The sequence below is a fragment of the Trichosurus vulpecula genome, chromosome 6 (genome assembly GCF_011100635.1).
Source record: "Trichosurus vulpecula isolate mTriVul1 chromosome 6, mTriVul1.pri, whole genome shotgun sequence".
In the NCBI taxonomy this organism is placed as follows: domain Eukaryota; kingdom Metazoa; phylum Chordata; class Mammalia; order Diprotodontia; family Phalangeridae; genus Trichosurus; species Trichosurus vulpecula.
The window spans coordinates 166,076,956-166,093,599 of NC_050578.1; the positions used below are offsets into that span (position 1 = coordinate 166,076,956).

Sequence of the window (16,644 nt, forward strand, 5' to 3'; positions counted from 1 at the left end):
ATATGGGCTATCATTTGCTTGTATTACAAATAAGGAATCAATCATGATAATAGCTAGTATTTATATTATAAAGTTTGCAGAGGGCTTTATACATGTGAGCTTCAAAACAACTCTGTGAAATAGGTGCTATTATTGTTCCCATCGATTGATAAGGAAACAGGCAGACAGAGTTTAAGGGACTTGCCCAGGGTCACACAGCTGAGGCCGGTCAAGCTCTAGACTTTGTGACTCCAAGTCTTGCACTTGGGGTACCTGCCACCCTGACCATTTCCCCCTAGTATTAGAGAAAGAAGGAAAACTTGGGAAGCGTGACATCTTTTATCAGCAAAGGACAGTTCCTAACCTTGAGATCTCACTCTATGGTGAGCCAAAGGAAATTTCTGGGATTCTAGAATTTATCTTCTATGGGGATAAAAAAAGATGGCTGGAAAATTTCTCCCTCTTTTGCCTTGATATTATCCCGGGATCAAACATCATCTGTTGGGAGTGGGTGGTAGGGAATAAGCGAGGCATCATTTTGGACCAATGGGTTGGGAGGGTCTCTATATCTCTCATTGAAATCTTCATGGCATCTCTCTGTCTTCAGCAAAAGAATGAGGAAGAGGCGCATATTCAATTATAAAGTACCCAGGGACCTTTCCTAAATGTATTTCATAGTAAGAGATGATTCAACAGAACACTGTATACAGAGACAAACTCATCTAACACGTAAGGAACCAGGGACAGAAATTAAGCAAGTGACAGCATTATGTGTTATGGCCAATTTATGACCCATTTTGGATGCTATCTGCATAAGATCTTAAACGTATTTAGGTAGCTTTCAGGAATTCCATTTTAATATGCTCTTATGCTATCAGTTTAAAAACTATTTAAATATATCTCCTTACTCCTAGAAAACAAGATTATGTATATTTCGTTTTTATTATTCAATTGAATAAAATTATTTTCATTTCCTTAGAAAACTATTATAGTAAGCCTTCCATACTGATCCTTTCTCCGTCGCTTTTTTTTCTCAGATAAAAATAAGAAAGGATATGTAAAAACATTTCCAGAGCTTACCTCCAGATCTGATTATTTCTCTGGTATCTGGGATTGCTTCACTCATTCAAATGCATTAACACTCTTCCAGCTAAATGTATGGTTCCCCCTTTAACTTTCAAAGCTAATTCAGTGTTTAGAACAGCAAAGAAAGGCAGGAGCACTTGCTGAAGTAGATAAGGGTTTTTAAGCCCCTTTCATGAAAAACCCCATCAGCCCTTCTTGGAAACATTTTTGATCTTCCAATTGTCAGTGCAATTTCTACGTCTGGAGTCTATTGAGGAGAAATACAGGCTTAAATCATGTCACTTTTAATAAAAGTCTGCAAAGGAAAAATGTAGCCATGTCACTACACTGGAAATTTGATTTCCCAGGTTTCAGATTACAGAGAATGGCATAATAACTATACAGATCCAATGCGGTCCTGGGGAAAGCACGCTGGCTAAGGAATCAGAGAATCTGTGTTCAAATCCCACTTCGGATGGTTATTCTCTTTTGGGAGCCTGAGCAAGCTCCCCAGACCATGGGATAAAATTAAGTGCATTGGATCAGATGGCCTCAGAGGCTTCTTCCAGCTCTAGATCAGTGACGCTATAAAGGAACTTCTCAATATATTCTTGCCTCTACAAGTATTTCATCTTACATTATAATGCTAAAACAAAACATTTCTTTGAACAAGATAATTTTCCTAAATGTCACATTTCTACGGTTTAATTTGCAAACATCCTTAAAAATGAAATCAAGATGAAAGGACTCTAGCTCTTCCCCTTCCAACTCTGAGGGCCTGTGGGATCTTTATGTTCCTCTGGTATCCTCAGTGCAGTTCCAGGTGAGGAAGGACACAGAGCACCACACACTATCGCTTTTATTTCTCTAAATAGTTTTCTCCAACTTAACAGTGCCCTCTTCTGATTACTCAAGTCACATTCAACTGGAATGCTGAAGAAAGAACTTCATCTCAGAAGATGAGGGGAAAATCACTTTGAAAAAAGATAGTGGTCAAAAGCTGTATTTCTCCCCTGGAGTATATTTTAAAAGTAAACCCAGTTGTATACATAACTCTTGCTAGGGTTCTGTTATAGCCACTTTATGTATGTATGTATTTATGTATGTATTTGTATTTATTTTGTACATGTATTATGTATATATTATGTATGTATATGTATTTATTTCCCATGCCCATCGAAGATAGGCTTTCAGAATAATCAAACCAGATTTGCTGGGAATCCACTTAGCTGTTCACTCCCACATTTTCTTTAAGGTGACAGGTATGGGTGCCTATTCTGCCCCCCATACCAATTTCACTTTTTAAAAGGAAAACACTATCCAAACAAAATAAATGAATTGTAATTAAATGATCATAAATTAAAATTTCAATTTTTTTCCTCAGTTAAAATTGTTTATGTATTGTATTTAAACATTTTTGGTAAAAACATGAAAACCTTTAACTTTATCTGATTTAAAAAAAAACACTATCTCAGATCAAAGAAGATCTTATTAACCTAAAACATACACAAAACACCAAAAGGGTTACAGAATTTCTGACTAATTGTATTGCAGTTGACTAAAATTTTCTCAGATTAAGAGACTTAGTGTTTTCTAAGTAGCGCTCAGAATTGGGAACAGAATTTATTAAAGGGAAGAGAGCAGTTGTGCAACAGCGCCCTCTGGTGTTACAAAATATATAAGCAGCCTTTTCCCAGGGCACTCCATTTCTTCTTCCAACACCAACTTTCTCCCCCTTTTGTTTTGCTAGGGACTGCGGGGATACCCAGGAGTAGAAGAGATGGTTCTTTTTCTTACGTTTACAAATGAATTGGGAAGATTGTCACAGTTTAGTGGAAAAAACCTGGAACCTAGAATCAGAGGGTAAATCCTGACTCCCCACTTCATGACCAGAGTTATCTTGGACAAATCACTTTCTCTCTTAGGCCTCAGTTTCCTTAGCTAGAAAAAGAGGGAATTGGATTTTACTGTCATTGTTCATAGCTTTAGTCATGTCCGAGGCTCTTCGTGACCTCATTTGGGGTTTTCTTGGGCAAAGATACCAGGATGCTATTTCTTTCTCCGGCTCATTTTACGAATGAGGAAACCAAGACAAACACAGCTAAGTGCCTTTGCCCAGGGTCACCCAGCTAGTAAGCGTCTGAGGCCCGATTTGAGCTCATGAAAATGGCTTCTACATTCCTTTCTAATTCTTTGTTCTATGAACTCTATGCTGCAAATATATTTCAGCACGTAATCAAGAACCACAATGCAAGGCATATGCTATATTTTAGTGATGGAGGAATTCAGGAAATTAAATGCGGCTTAAGTAATTAGAGAAGATGGTTGTGGCAATGCTCCCTTAGGAAAACATGTGGCCTGGGAGAGAAGGAAGGAGAATGCATTTCCAGCTTAGAGGTTATTACCTGAGCAAAGAAATGGAGATGGGCATATTCCACATAATACAGGTGAAGACCAATAAGGATATTGGCTTGATGGGAGTAATGGTGCCCAAAAAAAGGCTCTGGGGATTTCTTTATAGTTTAATGTTCTCTTGGTGATCTCCACGCTCTCTCCTCCCATCCTCATAACAATAAATTTACTTCATATTTTCTTATCTGGATACATGTTGTACCAGGGAACGGAGGGGAGGAATAAGAATTTATTAAGTACTTACTATGTACCAGATCCATGTACTAAGCACTTTACAAATGCTTTCTCATTTGATCATCACAGGAACTCTATGAGCTAGGTATGTACTATTGTCCCCATTTTGCAGTTCAGGAAACTGAGGCAGATAGTGATTAAGTGACTTGCCCAGGGTCACCCAGCTAGTAAGTGTCTGAAGCTGAATTTGTACTCAGGTTCCTGACTCCAGGTCTAAAGTCCTATCCACTGTGCCAAATAAAACTCCTTCTAAATAGAGCATTTTTAGGTTTGCAAAGTTTTTTGTTTTTTTTTTTTTTTTTTTTTTACAAATATTATTTCATTTGATTCTCACAACCTCCTAGGGAGGTAGGGACTATTATTACCCCCAGAAGTCTGTGCAGGGTCTCACAGTTAGTAAATGTCTGAAGCTGGATTTGAACTCAGTTCTTGGTGACTGCAGGTGCCCAGAGATCTATCCATTGCACCACCTGGCTTTCCGAGTTGTACCCCCAGTGCCTAGCACATTAGTAAGTGCTTCCTGAATTGACATTTAACTTCTTTTCACCTGGATGCTAAGCTCTGTTCACAAGACATGACTTTATGGAGCAGAAAGTCTATAGAAAGGGAGACCTGGGACCCAATAAGTGTGCGGGCGTGGACACAAGTGATTTCCTTCATCTCAGGGTTTGTGGGGTTGGCTGCGGCACTTACTTCTGGACCGGATGTAGCACTCGTTGCAGTTTAGCAAACCATTGCGAATCCTGACATCTGTTCCACTCACTGAATCTCCAAGCTGTCCTTTGCAGATTCCACACTGTCCATGCAACGAGAGGGAAGACACGTGAGAAAGGCATCCTTGCATCGACTGGCTATGCCATTTGCAGAGAAATCATCACGAAGCAGAAACCCTTCCTACGCATCAAATGTAACCCCACTGGTGGTTTGGATAAGCAAATGACATTCAGGGCACTGACTGAAACTTCTCTGAATCCTTCATGGGGAAAATCTATAAATAAGACCTCAGGAGATTTCCAGGATTTTGCTGAAGCTCCAAGAGATGTGGTTCAAGGAAACAAAAAGCTCTTCTTTCTGAGATTTCAGATTTGTTTTCCATATAGTGATCTCTAATTAAAACTCCACTGGAAACAAGGTTCCTTTTAGCAGCATTTGTTCAGGTATGGAAAGGCAGTGGAGGGCATTCTGGTTTCCTCAATACTGGGTTAGGGATGGTGGTGGTGATTAAGGAGGAGCATTGGGGTGTCTCTCTCATGTACAGTCTTTTTCTGGGGAGGCCAGAAACCAGGGGTAGTTACAAGCCCAGAGAGTGTCGCCTGGAGGTCTGTGAGTAGGTGGGAGAGGGTGGGAGCTCCAGACTTTTTCTGCTTAGCCTTCCTAGACTATTTGTACCTTTGAAAAGTATCTATTCTTTGAAGTTATCAAAATAAAAAAAAACCAATTTGTATATTAATTATAAATTCTTATTAAAATTAGCCTGCCTGTATTTTTATGAACTGCTTTGTGATAAAAAATATATATAACTTAGAGAATCACCATATTCATCCTAATACTGTGGATAAAGAGTTGATTGAGAGGCATTGTGCTATTGGGGATAGATAACAGCCCTGAGAGTCAGGAAGGCCTGGGCTGCGTCTCAAACTCTGATATGTGCAGGCTGTGTGACTCTGGGAAAATCACTTAACCTCTCATTTAACCAGGAAGCCCTGGAAGACTATAAGTTATGAACCAGTTACTGTTCTGCACTGGTGGAAACAGTTTCCTCACCAGGAGCTCTCTATACCAATAAATGTTTACCATCTTCCCCCATCCCCCACCCCCAAATAAACAAACCACCCCATCAGACAATGTCAAGTGTCCACACTATCATTTATTTGTTAGCATTATTAGGTTTTTCTTCTTTCCTTTCAGTCCTTGACAGCCCGCAGACCAGAAGGTCTTTTAATCCAACACATTATGCCCCGCGACTCTTATCTGTAAAGTTCCCTGAGGGCACGGCATGTACCCTTTCTAAACTTTTGCTACTTCTTCAGAGCCTAATGCTCTGCACAGAGTAGGTATAAATGGTTGCTGAACTGAACCTAAGGAAGTCACGGATTGGATATATAGCACACTTAGGGACTGCGAGTGAACACATACACTGCTTAGGTCCCTGTTCAGCGACAGTTTGAAAGGAGATGCCATTTGTCTCTAGTTTGGAGCTAGAGGCAGAGAGAGAGAGAGAGAAGAGGGAGAAGGAGAGGTCTAATGAACACCCACCTCTGTACCCTACACTCCTCAATATAAACAAGGTTTGGAGACTTAGGATTACAGCAACCAGTCAGCTTGTTCAATCAAAGGTTAAACCAAAATCTTCTATTACCTAAGGGAAGTGGGCAAGATACTAACAGCTCCTAATATTCATTCATCAGAATTTGAGGGATTAGAAAGAATTTTCAGATTCCAAATAAATCCAGAGGCTAACACACTTGTAATTAGCATATTCCTCTTGGAGTATTTCAGGGTGACATTCTTAGCTCCCTACTTGAGCACACATTTCTTCCAGTGACACACTATTCACGCTGGGGCAAACACCTACAAAGCCAGGTAAACAAATCTAGTTGTGCCTTCTAGGGGTGACAAGATGGCAGAGATGAGGCTATTAAGACAGGACAGACAACATAGCAGCAATGTAGAATGAGGAACAACATCCCTCTTATAAATACTGACACATTCTGTGTGCTCCACACACAGAATGACAGAAAAAAAGGTGTTGTGGGATCCTATTTAGCCTGAGAAGTAATGAGTACATACCCTGAAGCACTGGATGTGAAAATAAAGGCTAAGTGTTTCAATGATCATGGCGGCTCCTTTCCCCAGAGGAAGTCCGCAAGCAGAGCATAACTTCTTTCCGCTTATAGACCTGGATAAAAACACATTTGCACACCATCTGTATGACAAAGGACAGGCTAGCTCATCCTGCTGCTAAGAAATGAAAATGCAAATTTTAAAAGGGCATATGACTACTTATTTTCACTGCCCCTAAAGGTGACCGAGTTAAGTCACTGAGATGGTCACAAGTACTGACAGGAAGCTTCCTGAAATCCAAGATTCAATTAAGTAAATTCAATAAATGTTCAATTCAATAAGCATTTATTAAGCACCTTATAGTGTTATAGCCCATTTACTAGAAGATTAAAAAGACACTTGGCTAACTAGGTCCATGGGTTATCTTTCACTGTCTTTGTTGTTGGTTGAGCTTTCTGCCCTGAACCTGGCACAATTTCAGTGGCATGATGCCTCTGTAAGAGTGGCATTCATTCACTCAACAAACATTTATTAAAGACCTATTATGTTGAAGGTTCTGCTTCAATACTCAATGAATCTCTCTGATCTTATCAGTAGCAGCACTTGTTCCAAAGGATCAGGGTTGCAAGCTATACATGCCTTCTCATCCTGTGCAACTCTAGTCCATGACATTCTAAAGCCCTGTGGAAAAAACAGAGCCAGTACCCAGTACTTTGCCTTTTCTTTATTCTTGTACCAAATCAGAAGTTGAAATAGAACGGGTTTTCTGTATTCGAAGGGGTTGCAGACAAACTCCCCAAACCAAATCAGGGAAAATTATAAAGGCTTCTAAGGACCATCGCTAAGAGGATATCCAAGACAAAACAAGGCAGCCCATTGGGCCTGTTGGCCTTTCATACCTGCTGGGAGATTGGCCAGGAGGGGTGGGAGAGCACGGGGATAACTGCCCAGCTCTGAAATTCTCACGAGGGCTTGTCCTGAAATTTGGAAAAGAAAATAAAAATTATAACAAGGATAAATAAAGCACCAAAAGCCAATCACAGGACAGCAGCTTTTTCACTACGAAAATAACAAACACCCTAGCAACTCTCCATGATAAAAAAAAAAGGATGAAAAAATAACACTTGTAATTTACAAAGGCTAATAATTGAAAATAATTGATAAAAATCAATGTGGCTTTGATAGAATGAGGCTAGAAAGGTCAGGATGCCTTTCCTAATATTTATTTTTGCCTGGCAGGTCTTTTAAACTAAAATTTCTAAGATGTTCCTATTATTCTCTATACCAAAATGTGACCTGCCCCAGCAGAAAATGTCCACCAACAACTCTGTCCTTAAAAAGAGTTAGAAAACAAATGGCAAAGTGTAGATATATGGCATATGGTATGTGGTCAGCCTCACTCTGAATAGGCCCTCCCACTAGGGAATGAATCTATATAGTCATATATTGAATTAGCATTTCAAAGGCATTGCTTTAAATATGTTATCCTTCTCAGCTTGTAAAATCAATGCCTCAAGGATAGATCTGGTTAAAATTCTTATTTCTGTGCTTTTTTTTTAAAAAAAGAGTTTATAACTTCCTACCTTGTTAAGAGGATACACCCTTAAGATACATATTAAAAAAAGTTAGTGACACAGATATGAATAATTCAATTCCTAACTTCAGCTCATTTTTAAAGTGGTATGTACTCTAGAGATACACCCCAAAGAAAGAAAAAAAAATGAATTTGAACATTCAATTAAGAAAAGCAGCCTGTCATAGGCTTTAACAAAGAAGTTGAATAAGAGCCAACACACTGGCATCTTAAAAAATAGCAGGTGAAATGACTAGCTAAGTTATAAGAAATATCATATAAAAACTGCTAGAACTGCCACAAGCCTCATTGCTCAAATAGGAGATAACTAAGTTTTGATAACAGGTCAGAGGGTTAGGCATACTCTTGTCATAGTCTTAGCAGAAAGATATGTTGCTGTTATTTGTCCTTCCTTCTCGACGAGGACCGCGACACCAAGAAGTTGATGCCATGACTTGTAAGTGAATTGGATTTAAGTGAGGCAGGGCTGTGCAAAGTCACCAGCCTCACTTTCTCCTCTGTAGTCATCCAAGTCCAGTGGTGAGACACAGATTGGGACTACCAGAGATGGCCCCGGATCAAGCAGAAAGATAAGACATTTTTCATATAATTAGAGTAGATCTTAGATGAACTCCTATTTCCTGAACCCATATTTCACTTTTAGTCTCTGAAACATGTGATTTAATCTTCTTAAAATAATTCCTGAACTCTACTCTTTTGCTACTTAATCTGGTAAAAAGAGCAGACCTATAATTTCTTTAGTTTTTAGTTTATTTGTTTAATTTTATTTTTTAAAAATCCATTTTTCTCATTTTTTAGTTTCTATTTGTATTTAATTAAAGAATATAGTGTGAAATACCTTAGTTGTCAAGATGCCTGATCTGGCTTTGGAAACTAGTCACCAGTCAGAACTTTATCTTAGTGGGAATGAGCGGAAGTCACAAAAAGTGACACCAATACCCTACTGTTTGTTTTTCTTTTTATTTCATCTTTCTACTTGGTGACTGAATTAAAAAAGAAATCTACTAGGTACTCACTTCCTTCTCTCACTGGGAGAGGCAACCTGATGGTTGATGCTTTGATCCACCGGGAGGGTTTTCGGTTTCACATCTTCTAACGCATGTGACGGTGCAGGTGACCATGGCTGATTCCATGATGTGTCTGAAGTTAAGAGGTTAGTTTAAAAAAAAAATTTCCAGTAAAAGTCAGGCATACCAACAAGAACTTTTCCCCCATTTTTGGGGAAATCAAACAAAACCTGGAATGTACCTTCTAAAATACACCCTCAGATGTGGGCCACATAAAAGGCAGTGAGTGGTACCCCAGAGAAAGGACTGTATAGCACATTTCTATAAGCTGTGCCTAAATGTACATCATTGTCCAGACACATATCATAACCCACCAAGGCAGGCAGCCATGTTGGCAATATGTTACAATAAATTCATTTATCTTACCAAAAATGTTTATTTGGTCAACATGTCTTGCTTTGACTCTACATACATTTGTCATTCTAGCTGCTCTTCTCAGCTATGCCCTTCTGACTCTTATGCTGACCATTACAGAAGGAGGGTCTAGCACAAAGATGGCCAGATCTAGTCAGCAGGCCTTGGTTTGAACAGGTCCTGCCAGGAGGCAAATTCTTCTCTCTCTCTGAGTACCAGTTTTCCCAATGATAAAATGAGGTTAGATTAGATGACCTCTAATTTGTTTGTTCTAGCCCTAAATATCAGATTTTAAGAGTAATCCTATTTTTCATGAGAAAGGCAACTCAGGTTCACATGCCACTCTAATACCAGCCCAGCCCTTCCCATGCCCCCAGCAAAAAAATGAGATGGAAATGGAAAGGGGAACATCGAACTGTGCCAACAGCACCTCACTTTTATATGTGAACTTTGCAAAGGATTTTCCTAATAACAACATCGTAGTGGAGAAGTCATTATATCCACTTCGCAGATAAGGAAATTGAGATTATGAGTGGTTAAGTGGCTTGTCCATGATTACACAGATTTTTGTGGGATTTGAACCCTTGCCTCCTAATTACAAATCCACACATTATCCGTGACTCCATGCTCTCTCTCAATACACTGGAAGGACCACAATGCTTAGCACCAGCAGGGTAAGAAGAGCATACTATAAAACAACAAAGTTAATTCGTTCTGGTTTTTGAGAGGCTCTTGTTACAAAGAAGTAAGCAAAGATTTATTTCCTTTTATTCTTACCCTGAGATAACTCTAAGTTCAGCCTTCGGTCTGGCGTACCAGGCTCAGCTGTTGACAACTGATGGTCCTGATGAATTCCTTTTGGTACGGAGGTCTCTGGATGTGCTGGGGTCACCGGTGGTACACGGCTAATGATAAAATCATGCGGTATTTTAAAAACAGAGAGGAGGAAGAGAACACACGAATGGAGGAAAACCTTTGTGACCTAGCATGTTTGAAAAATGGGCATGAGAGTTAATTGAAAGACTTACAGAATGTAGGATTAACTATGACTTAATTCATGTTGATTCCAGTGGCCTTCCTCTTTTCATTCCCCTTGATCTTTTATCCTGTTAACCACTAAGTGAAGGAAGGAGCAATGAATCCTCATCATTTGCAAACAGCCTTTGGAGGCAGGGATCTAACATGCTCCCTTCTAACCCAAAGAAATCAGCAGGAATGTAACTAACTCACAGCTGGTCAGCAAGGTGTTCTGATTGGCACCCCTGGAAATAATTGCTGGGTTACAGAGTTTATTGGGAGGTATGTGAAATGCTGGTTTCTAGAGTTTGGTAATTCCAACTCATGCAACTTTTACTATAGCTTCTTCCAAAATGAATGAAACAGCATTTAAATGCTTATTCTCTATTACTTATTATTCCAATGGATTTGTGATCTCATCCATCATTCTTACTACATGACTGGGACACTTTTTCCAGTAACATATCTCTGAGGTGGTATTTTAGGCTACTTCTCATATGAAAGTCATTACCGGCAGTCTGCTGTAGCCTACTTATATTCACTGGGCATCTTTTTTTTTTTTATCACCCCTTCAATAACCTGCAATGTGGTTCTTCTGACATCAACATCTGTGGCCATATAGTATCACCTGAATAATACTGACATATACCACCATCTCCCCCCTCAGACCCTCATGGAGACAGCCCAGGAAACTAAAGCCAAGAGTCTTGGGGAATACTAGTGTCCTCTAGACCAGGGCCTTGCTGCCAACTCAGCCCTTGTGGCTATAATGGAGAGGACCAACCTCTCAGAGTAGAGTGGGGAACCTGTGGCCTCGAGGCCACATGGGGCCTTCTAGGTCCTTGGGTGCAGCCTTTTCACTGAGTCCAAGTTTTATAGAACAAATCCTTTTATTAATGGGATTTGTTCAGTGAAGTCTAGATTCAGTCAAAGGGCTGCACTTGAGGGCCCAGAAGGCCATCGAGGTTGCAGGTCCCCCACCCCTGTCTCAGACCCTTGACCTTGACCCCAGGCTGCTATAGGGAGAAGAAACAGTCCCTTGCAGAGATGTGACCTTACAGGTGCTAAAGCCCCCACCTGCAGCCTCCTGCCCCCAGCAGCCACATCTACTGAAAACCCCCAAAAGAAAGTTCTTGCCACCAAAGTCCTTGGCACTGTCAAAGGGTTTCAACATCAGAAAACAATGTGGTTTTATTAATGGAAATGACATCCAAGAAGGTTCATTACCATCCATCTTGGCACGGCACCCTAAAGACCACAGGGCCTTGTCACTGGACTTGCAGCTGAAAGCCCCTCTTTGGGCTTTCCCTCTCCCAGGACAAAGTTAGCTCATTGAGAATAGGGACTGTCTTGTTTTTCTTTCTGTATCCCCAGTGCTTAGCACAGCGCCTGGCACATGGAAAGCACTAAAGAAATGTTTTTTTTTTCATCCATTCATGTGAACAAGATGGGCTTTGGAGGCAGTGAGCAATTTGGGCTTGAAAGCACTTCAGAGTTTCTCACATGTGATCTACAACAATCACTGCTTCCTGTTCAATTCAGGGCCCAGCTCTTTGTTCACCAGCAGCATGATACTAATACTGATGGATAAACTTAATGGGCTGCCTGTTTAAGTCCATGCCTAGTTATCTAAGCATCTACATCTCCCCCATCTCCTTTGCTTTATCCAGTGTAGGTGACTAAGTCATCTCTTAAAAAATATTTTTCAATTAATGAGTATTTGTTTTCTCCTCTTCTTACTTCAACTGAAGAGAGAAAAACAAAACCCTCATAACAAACATGCATAGTCAAGCAAAACAAATTCCCACCCTGTCCATATCCACAAATGTATGCCCCATTCTGCGGCCTGAATTCATCACCACTCTTTTAGGAGATGGGGAGCCTACTTCATCATTAGTCTTCTGGAATGAATTAGATTAGAATTAGATTGTGGTAGTGATCAGATCTTAAACCTTTCATAGCTGTTTTTCTCTGCAGTGTTGTTTACTGGTTATCACTTGTTCTCTTGGTTCTGCTCACTTCGCTCTGCATCAGTTCATATAAGTCTTCTCTGGTCCCCCTGAAACCATCCCCTTCATCACTTCCTATAGCACAGTAGTACTCTACTACGTTGAGGTATCATAATTTGTTCAGCCATTGTCCAACTAGTGAGTATCCTTTCAGTTTCCAGTTCTTTGGGGCCAGTCTCTTTAGCAGCTTAGTAAAGGGGCCATGGCACACAATAAAGGTTAAGAGCCCTTGATCTAGAGCAGGGGTGGGGAACCTGTGGCCTTCTAGGTCCTTGGGTGTGGCCTTTTGATTGAGTCCAAGTTTTACAGAACAAATTCTTTTATTAAGGGGATTTGTTCTGTGAAGCTTGGATTCAGTCAAAGGGATGCACTTGAGGACCTAGGTGGTTACATGTGGCCTTGAAGCCAAAGGTTCCCCACCCTGATCTAGAGGAAAAAGACAGAGTCCTGAGGGAGATGGAGATCAATGATTACCCAGCAAAGGTTAAGAGAGAGGGTGGTAAGAAAGAGGACAGAGAGAGAGAGAGAGAGAGAGAGAGAGAGAGAGAGAGAGAGGGAGAGAGAGAGAGAGAGAGAGATACAAAAACCAAGGCACAAGAAAGTAATGAGGAGAAAGGGATGGTCAATAATATGAAAAAAATAGAGATGTAACAAGAACACAGGATCAAATGGATGAATGTATGTGAAAGTACTCAGAAAGCTACAGAGTCCCATGTAAATGTGAGCCAATACAATAATGACGAAGCTGGAAAAATTCAGCATTGACAAGAGACACAACATTTCTCTTTGTAGGCATCCCTGCTGACCTGCTATTGTCACCAGGGACTGGAGGGAAGAGTCATGGCCAAAATGTTCATGTGAATGAATCCAGCTGGGTGCAGAGTATTCCCAGATTTCTGGTGGTTCTGCAAAGGTCTCCTCAGGGTAGGATGAGTATTTAGTTTGGATGGAGTGGTGGTCTTAAGGAATCCATTCTAACCCACACCTACAACTGCTTTAGACCTAGGCTGGCTTGGAAATTCCAGCTGGTATGTTGGCTCTGGGAACCCTCCAAAGACTTGGTTCTGCTTCTGGGGTGTTCCTTGATAAGCAAATCTAGATTGAGCCAGGCTGCCTAGAATCCTCATGGAATAGACTAGAAGCCCTGTGGGCAAGGATCTGCTCACCTGGTCCTCATTTAGACCAGGAGCTGGAACGGAATGATCATCCTGATAGCAATCTGTGCCTGAGGACATAGTCTTGGCTCTAGAGGACGGGAAGGCTACTGCTTTAATGCTATGATTAGTAAACTAGTGAAAGGGCAGTGGGACCCAAGGTGTGTTACAGGAACACCAGGCCACTCCTCTTCCTTTGGTGTTGCTGGTCATTGCTGACTAAGAAACAGAGAAATCAGATGGCTCATTCAATGGAACTACAAGAAAGGGTAAAGCCATGTGTGCAGCCTAGGATAACCAATACAGTTCTTTGTTAATTCCTGTTTAAAAACAGCCCTTCTCATTGTGTTTCCTACAGTAAGGACTTCTACTTAATAGTCATTAAAAATAATAACGTGTGAAAAAAAGAGCATAATATATCATTAGAATAACATTGTCAAGGCTGATTATAACCTGTAATGAGTGACCCAACAATGAGGCAGTGTTTTCCTCAAAGGTCGGCAGGCAGGGCCACTGCCTCCTGCTCTTCAAGGGCCAGTTTGGACAAAGGTTCATACCTCCTCGTTTCCTCTAAAGCATCACTCTTCTTATTCTTCAGCAGTGAGTCACTGTCTTCCTCCCAGAGTGGTCTTTGTCTTTTTTCTTCCTCTTTAGAATCTTCCAAATCCATCTTATTCTAGAAAATAAAAGGAGGCTAAGGGCAACCTGAAAATGGGGAGCCTCAAAATCACAGTGGACAGCTTATGCCACCCACAACACAGGTGTTAAAAGTCAAATCGTTATTCATTCATGTTTCCTACGATTCAAAGACCTTTAAAATGATTGGATGTCTCTAAGTCTCAAAGAACTGTAACTGCATGCTGTGCCAGTGGCATCAATGTTTAATTGAAGCCTCTCTCAAAAGCTCATATCAGATAATAAAACAACTGTCCCATCCTGCCCCTCTCTCCCCAAAAATGCAGGGGAGGGACAAGGGAGACAGGTTCCATGATTGGTCACATCAGCATCAAAACTATATCATGTTTCAGGGGTTGTAGATTCAGATTATTGAACATCCAGCAATTTGGTGCTTCCCTATCCATTCCTCAGGGGATGCATTTTGGGATTAGGTAATAGGAACAAACGATAGCTTTTTCTTCAGCCTCTTGTGATAATACATCCAAACATTAGGCAGATGAAGAATTTCAAGAATGGGGCTGGAATTGGTTTTTTTAAGAACCCACTTGTAGTTGTCACACCCTCTGCTCCATCAAAATCCCAAGTGCCCTGGTACCACAACAGTGACGTAGAGAACTCTTCATTACTGTAGGCCTTTGCATGGTATTATTAGACTCCCATAAAGGGTTTCAGTTAGTCTGACTGGGAGAAAACCTTACTTCCTTCTACCTGGAAATTAATTCTACAGAAACAGGCTGTGTGATGGAGTGGGAAGATCACTGAATTTGAAGCTGGAAGACTTGGGTTTGAATTCCAGACATTGCCTGTTGTGTCCTCATGTTGTAAAATGCGGAGAAGGCTGGATCTCTCAAGTTTCCTGTATGCATACACAGTATAGGCCCAAATCTCTCTGATCCCTCAGTGTTTTTCCTTGGTAAAGTGAGTATATGACTATTTGCGCTGCCTAGCTCATAGGCTTGGTGGAAGGAAGTATCTTTGTAAGTCTACAAGCAATATACAAACATGAGCTTGATTACACTGCTGCTTCCATCAATGGCTGGGACACCATGGTGGAAACTGCCCCCATGCAGGAGTTTCAGTCATTCTACGGGAAGAATGAAAGAGTCCTTGAATCATTTAATCTCACCACTGGCCCATTTCCTTCCGTGACAGAGGAGGAGGTAGAAATCTGGTCAGCTGAACTTGAAGAAATTGTGAAGGGAACCACGGTGTCTTCAATGATTTTGCGTTCCTAAGGAAAAGGAACAAGGTTAGCCAAGGAGAAATGTAACTCAAAATGTACATGTCAAGAGGGCACTTTTTACTAGTAAACTTCAGAAGTAAGTGGGAAGATTTATTTTTTTCAAAACGCAAATGAATCAGTACAAAGGACCCCTAATTACTAAGACTAATTTAAAATGCTTTTAGGTAGCAGATTAAACATATAATTTGCTATTGTGAGAGAGAATTCACAATAATATAAATGATATGAGAACTGAAGATGCTGGGCATAGAATATGGCCTTTGTATCTAATATAAGCTGGTATTTTAAAATTACGCTAAAAACACACCAGTTATGCCCCATGTTAACACTGTCCCAGCCAAATGATTTTACAATATCACTAATAGAGTGCCACCATACCCCTACCTTAACTTTATAAAACTAAGCTGTTATGTCAATCATAAAAAAAAATCTCAGCAGCCACTCATTCCACCATCTGGCCCCAACTCTCTTGTTCAATGCCTGCCTTCAAATTTGCCTGCACTGGCAGCTGGGTGGTGCCGATCTATCCACATTCTTTTACTTAAGAGTCAGGGAAGGCCTGAGTTCAAATCTTGCTTCACACACTTACAAGCTGTGTGACCCTGCGCAGATCACTTAACCTTTCTCAGCATCAGTTTCCTCATCTATAAAAGGGGGATGATTATAATACTACTTCATAAAGTTGTTTTGAGGAAAATGACATAACCTATATAGAGTGCTCTGCAAACCAGTAAGCATTATACCAATGCAATTATACCATCATCATCATCACCATCATCATCATCCCCTCTTGCCCTTTATCTTGACTTTTCTCCTTTCTCTCCCCACCCTTACTGGTTCAGCTCCACTCAGCACTGCCCTGGTGCCCACCGTACCTAAGTATTCCCCACTTGGATGGCTTTGACTTGCTTAGTCCCCCATAATGCCCCTTACCTCCTCTTCTTGCCATTCCCAACCTAAGAATATGTAGTCTTCAATAACATTTCCATCCTACCTTCACCCCTTACTCCTCTTTAGATGAGCTCCTTGAAGATAAGGACTCCTTTTGCATTTC

The 16,644-nt window shown here is 40.7% G+C and overlaps 1 protein-coding gene across 2 annotated transcripts in view; it reads right to left on the bottom strand.

The window, feature by feature from the left end:
* LIMCH1 (LIM and calponin homology domains 1) overlaps window positions 1-16,644 on the bottom strand; it is a 366,296-nt gene that overhangs the window by 3,286 nt on the left and 346,366 nt on the right. For both annotated transcript variants that reach the window (XM_036762932.1, XM_036762933.1), the window contains 7 exons: window positions 15,474-15,578; window positions 14,227-14,345; window positions 10,267-10,394; window positions 9,085-9,208; window positions 7,374-7,451; window positions 6,481-6,589; window positions 4,384-4,486 (listed from right to left, as the gene is read on the bottom strand). In XM_036762932.1, coding sequence (XP_036618827.1) covers window positions 4,384-4,486; window positions 6,481-6,589; window positions 7,374-7,451; window positions 9,085-9,208; window positions 10,267-10,394; window positions 14,227-14,345; window positions 15,474-15,578 — 766 coding nt within the window. The remainder of the gene's footprint in view (window positions 1-4,383; window positions 4,487-6,480; window positions 6,590-7,373; window positions 7,452-9,084; window positions 9,209-10,266; window positions 10,395-14,226; window positions 14,346-15,473; window positions 15,579-16,644) is intronic.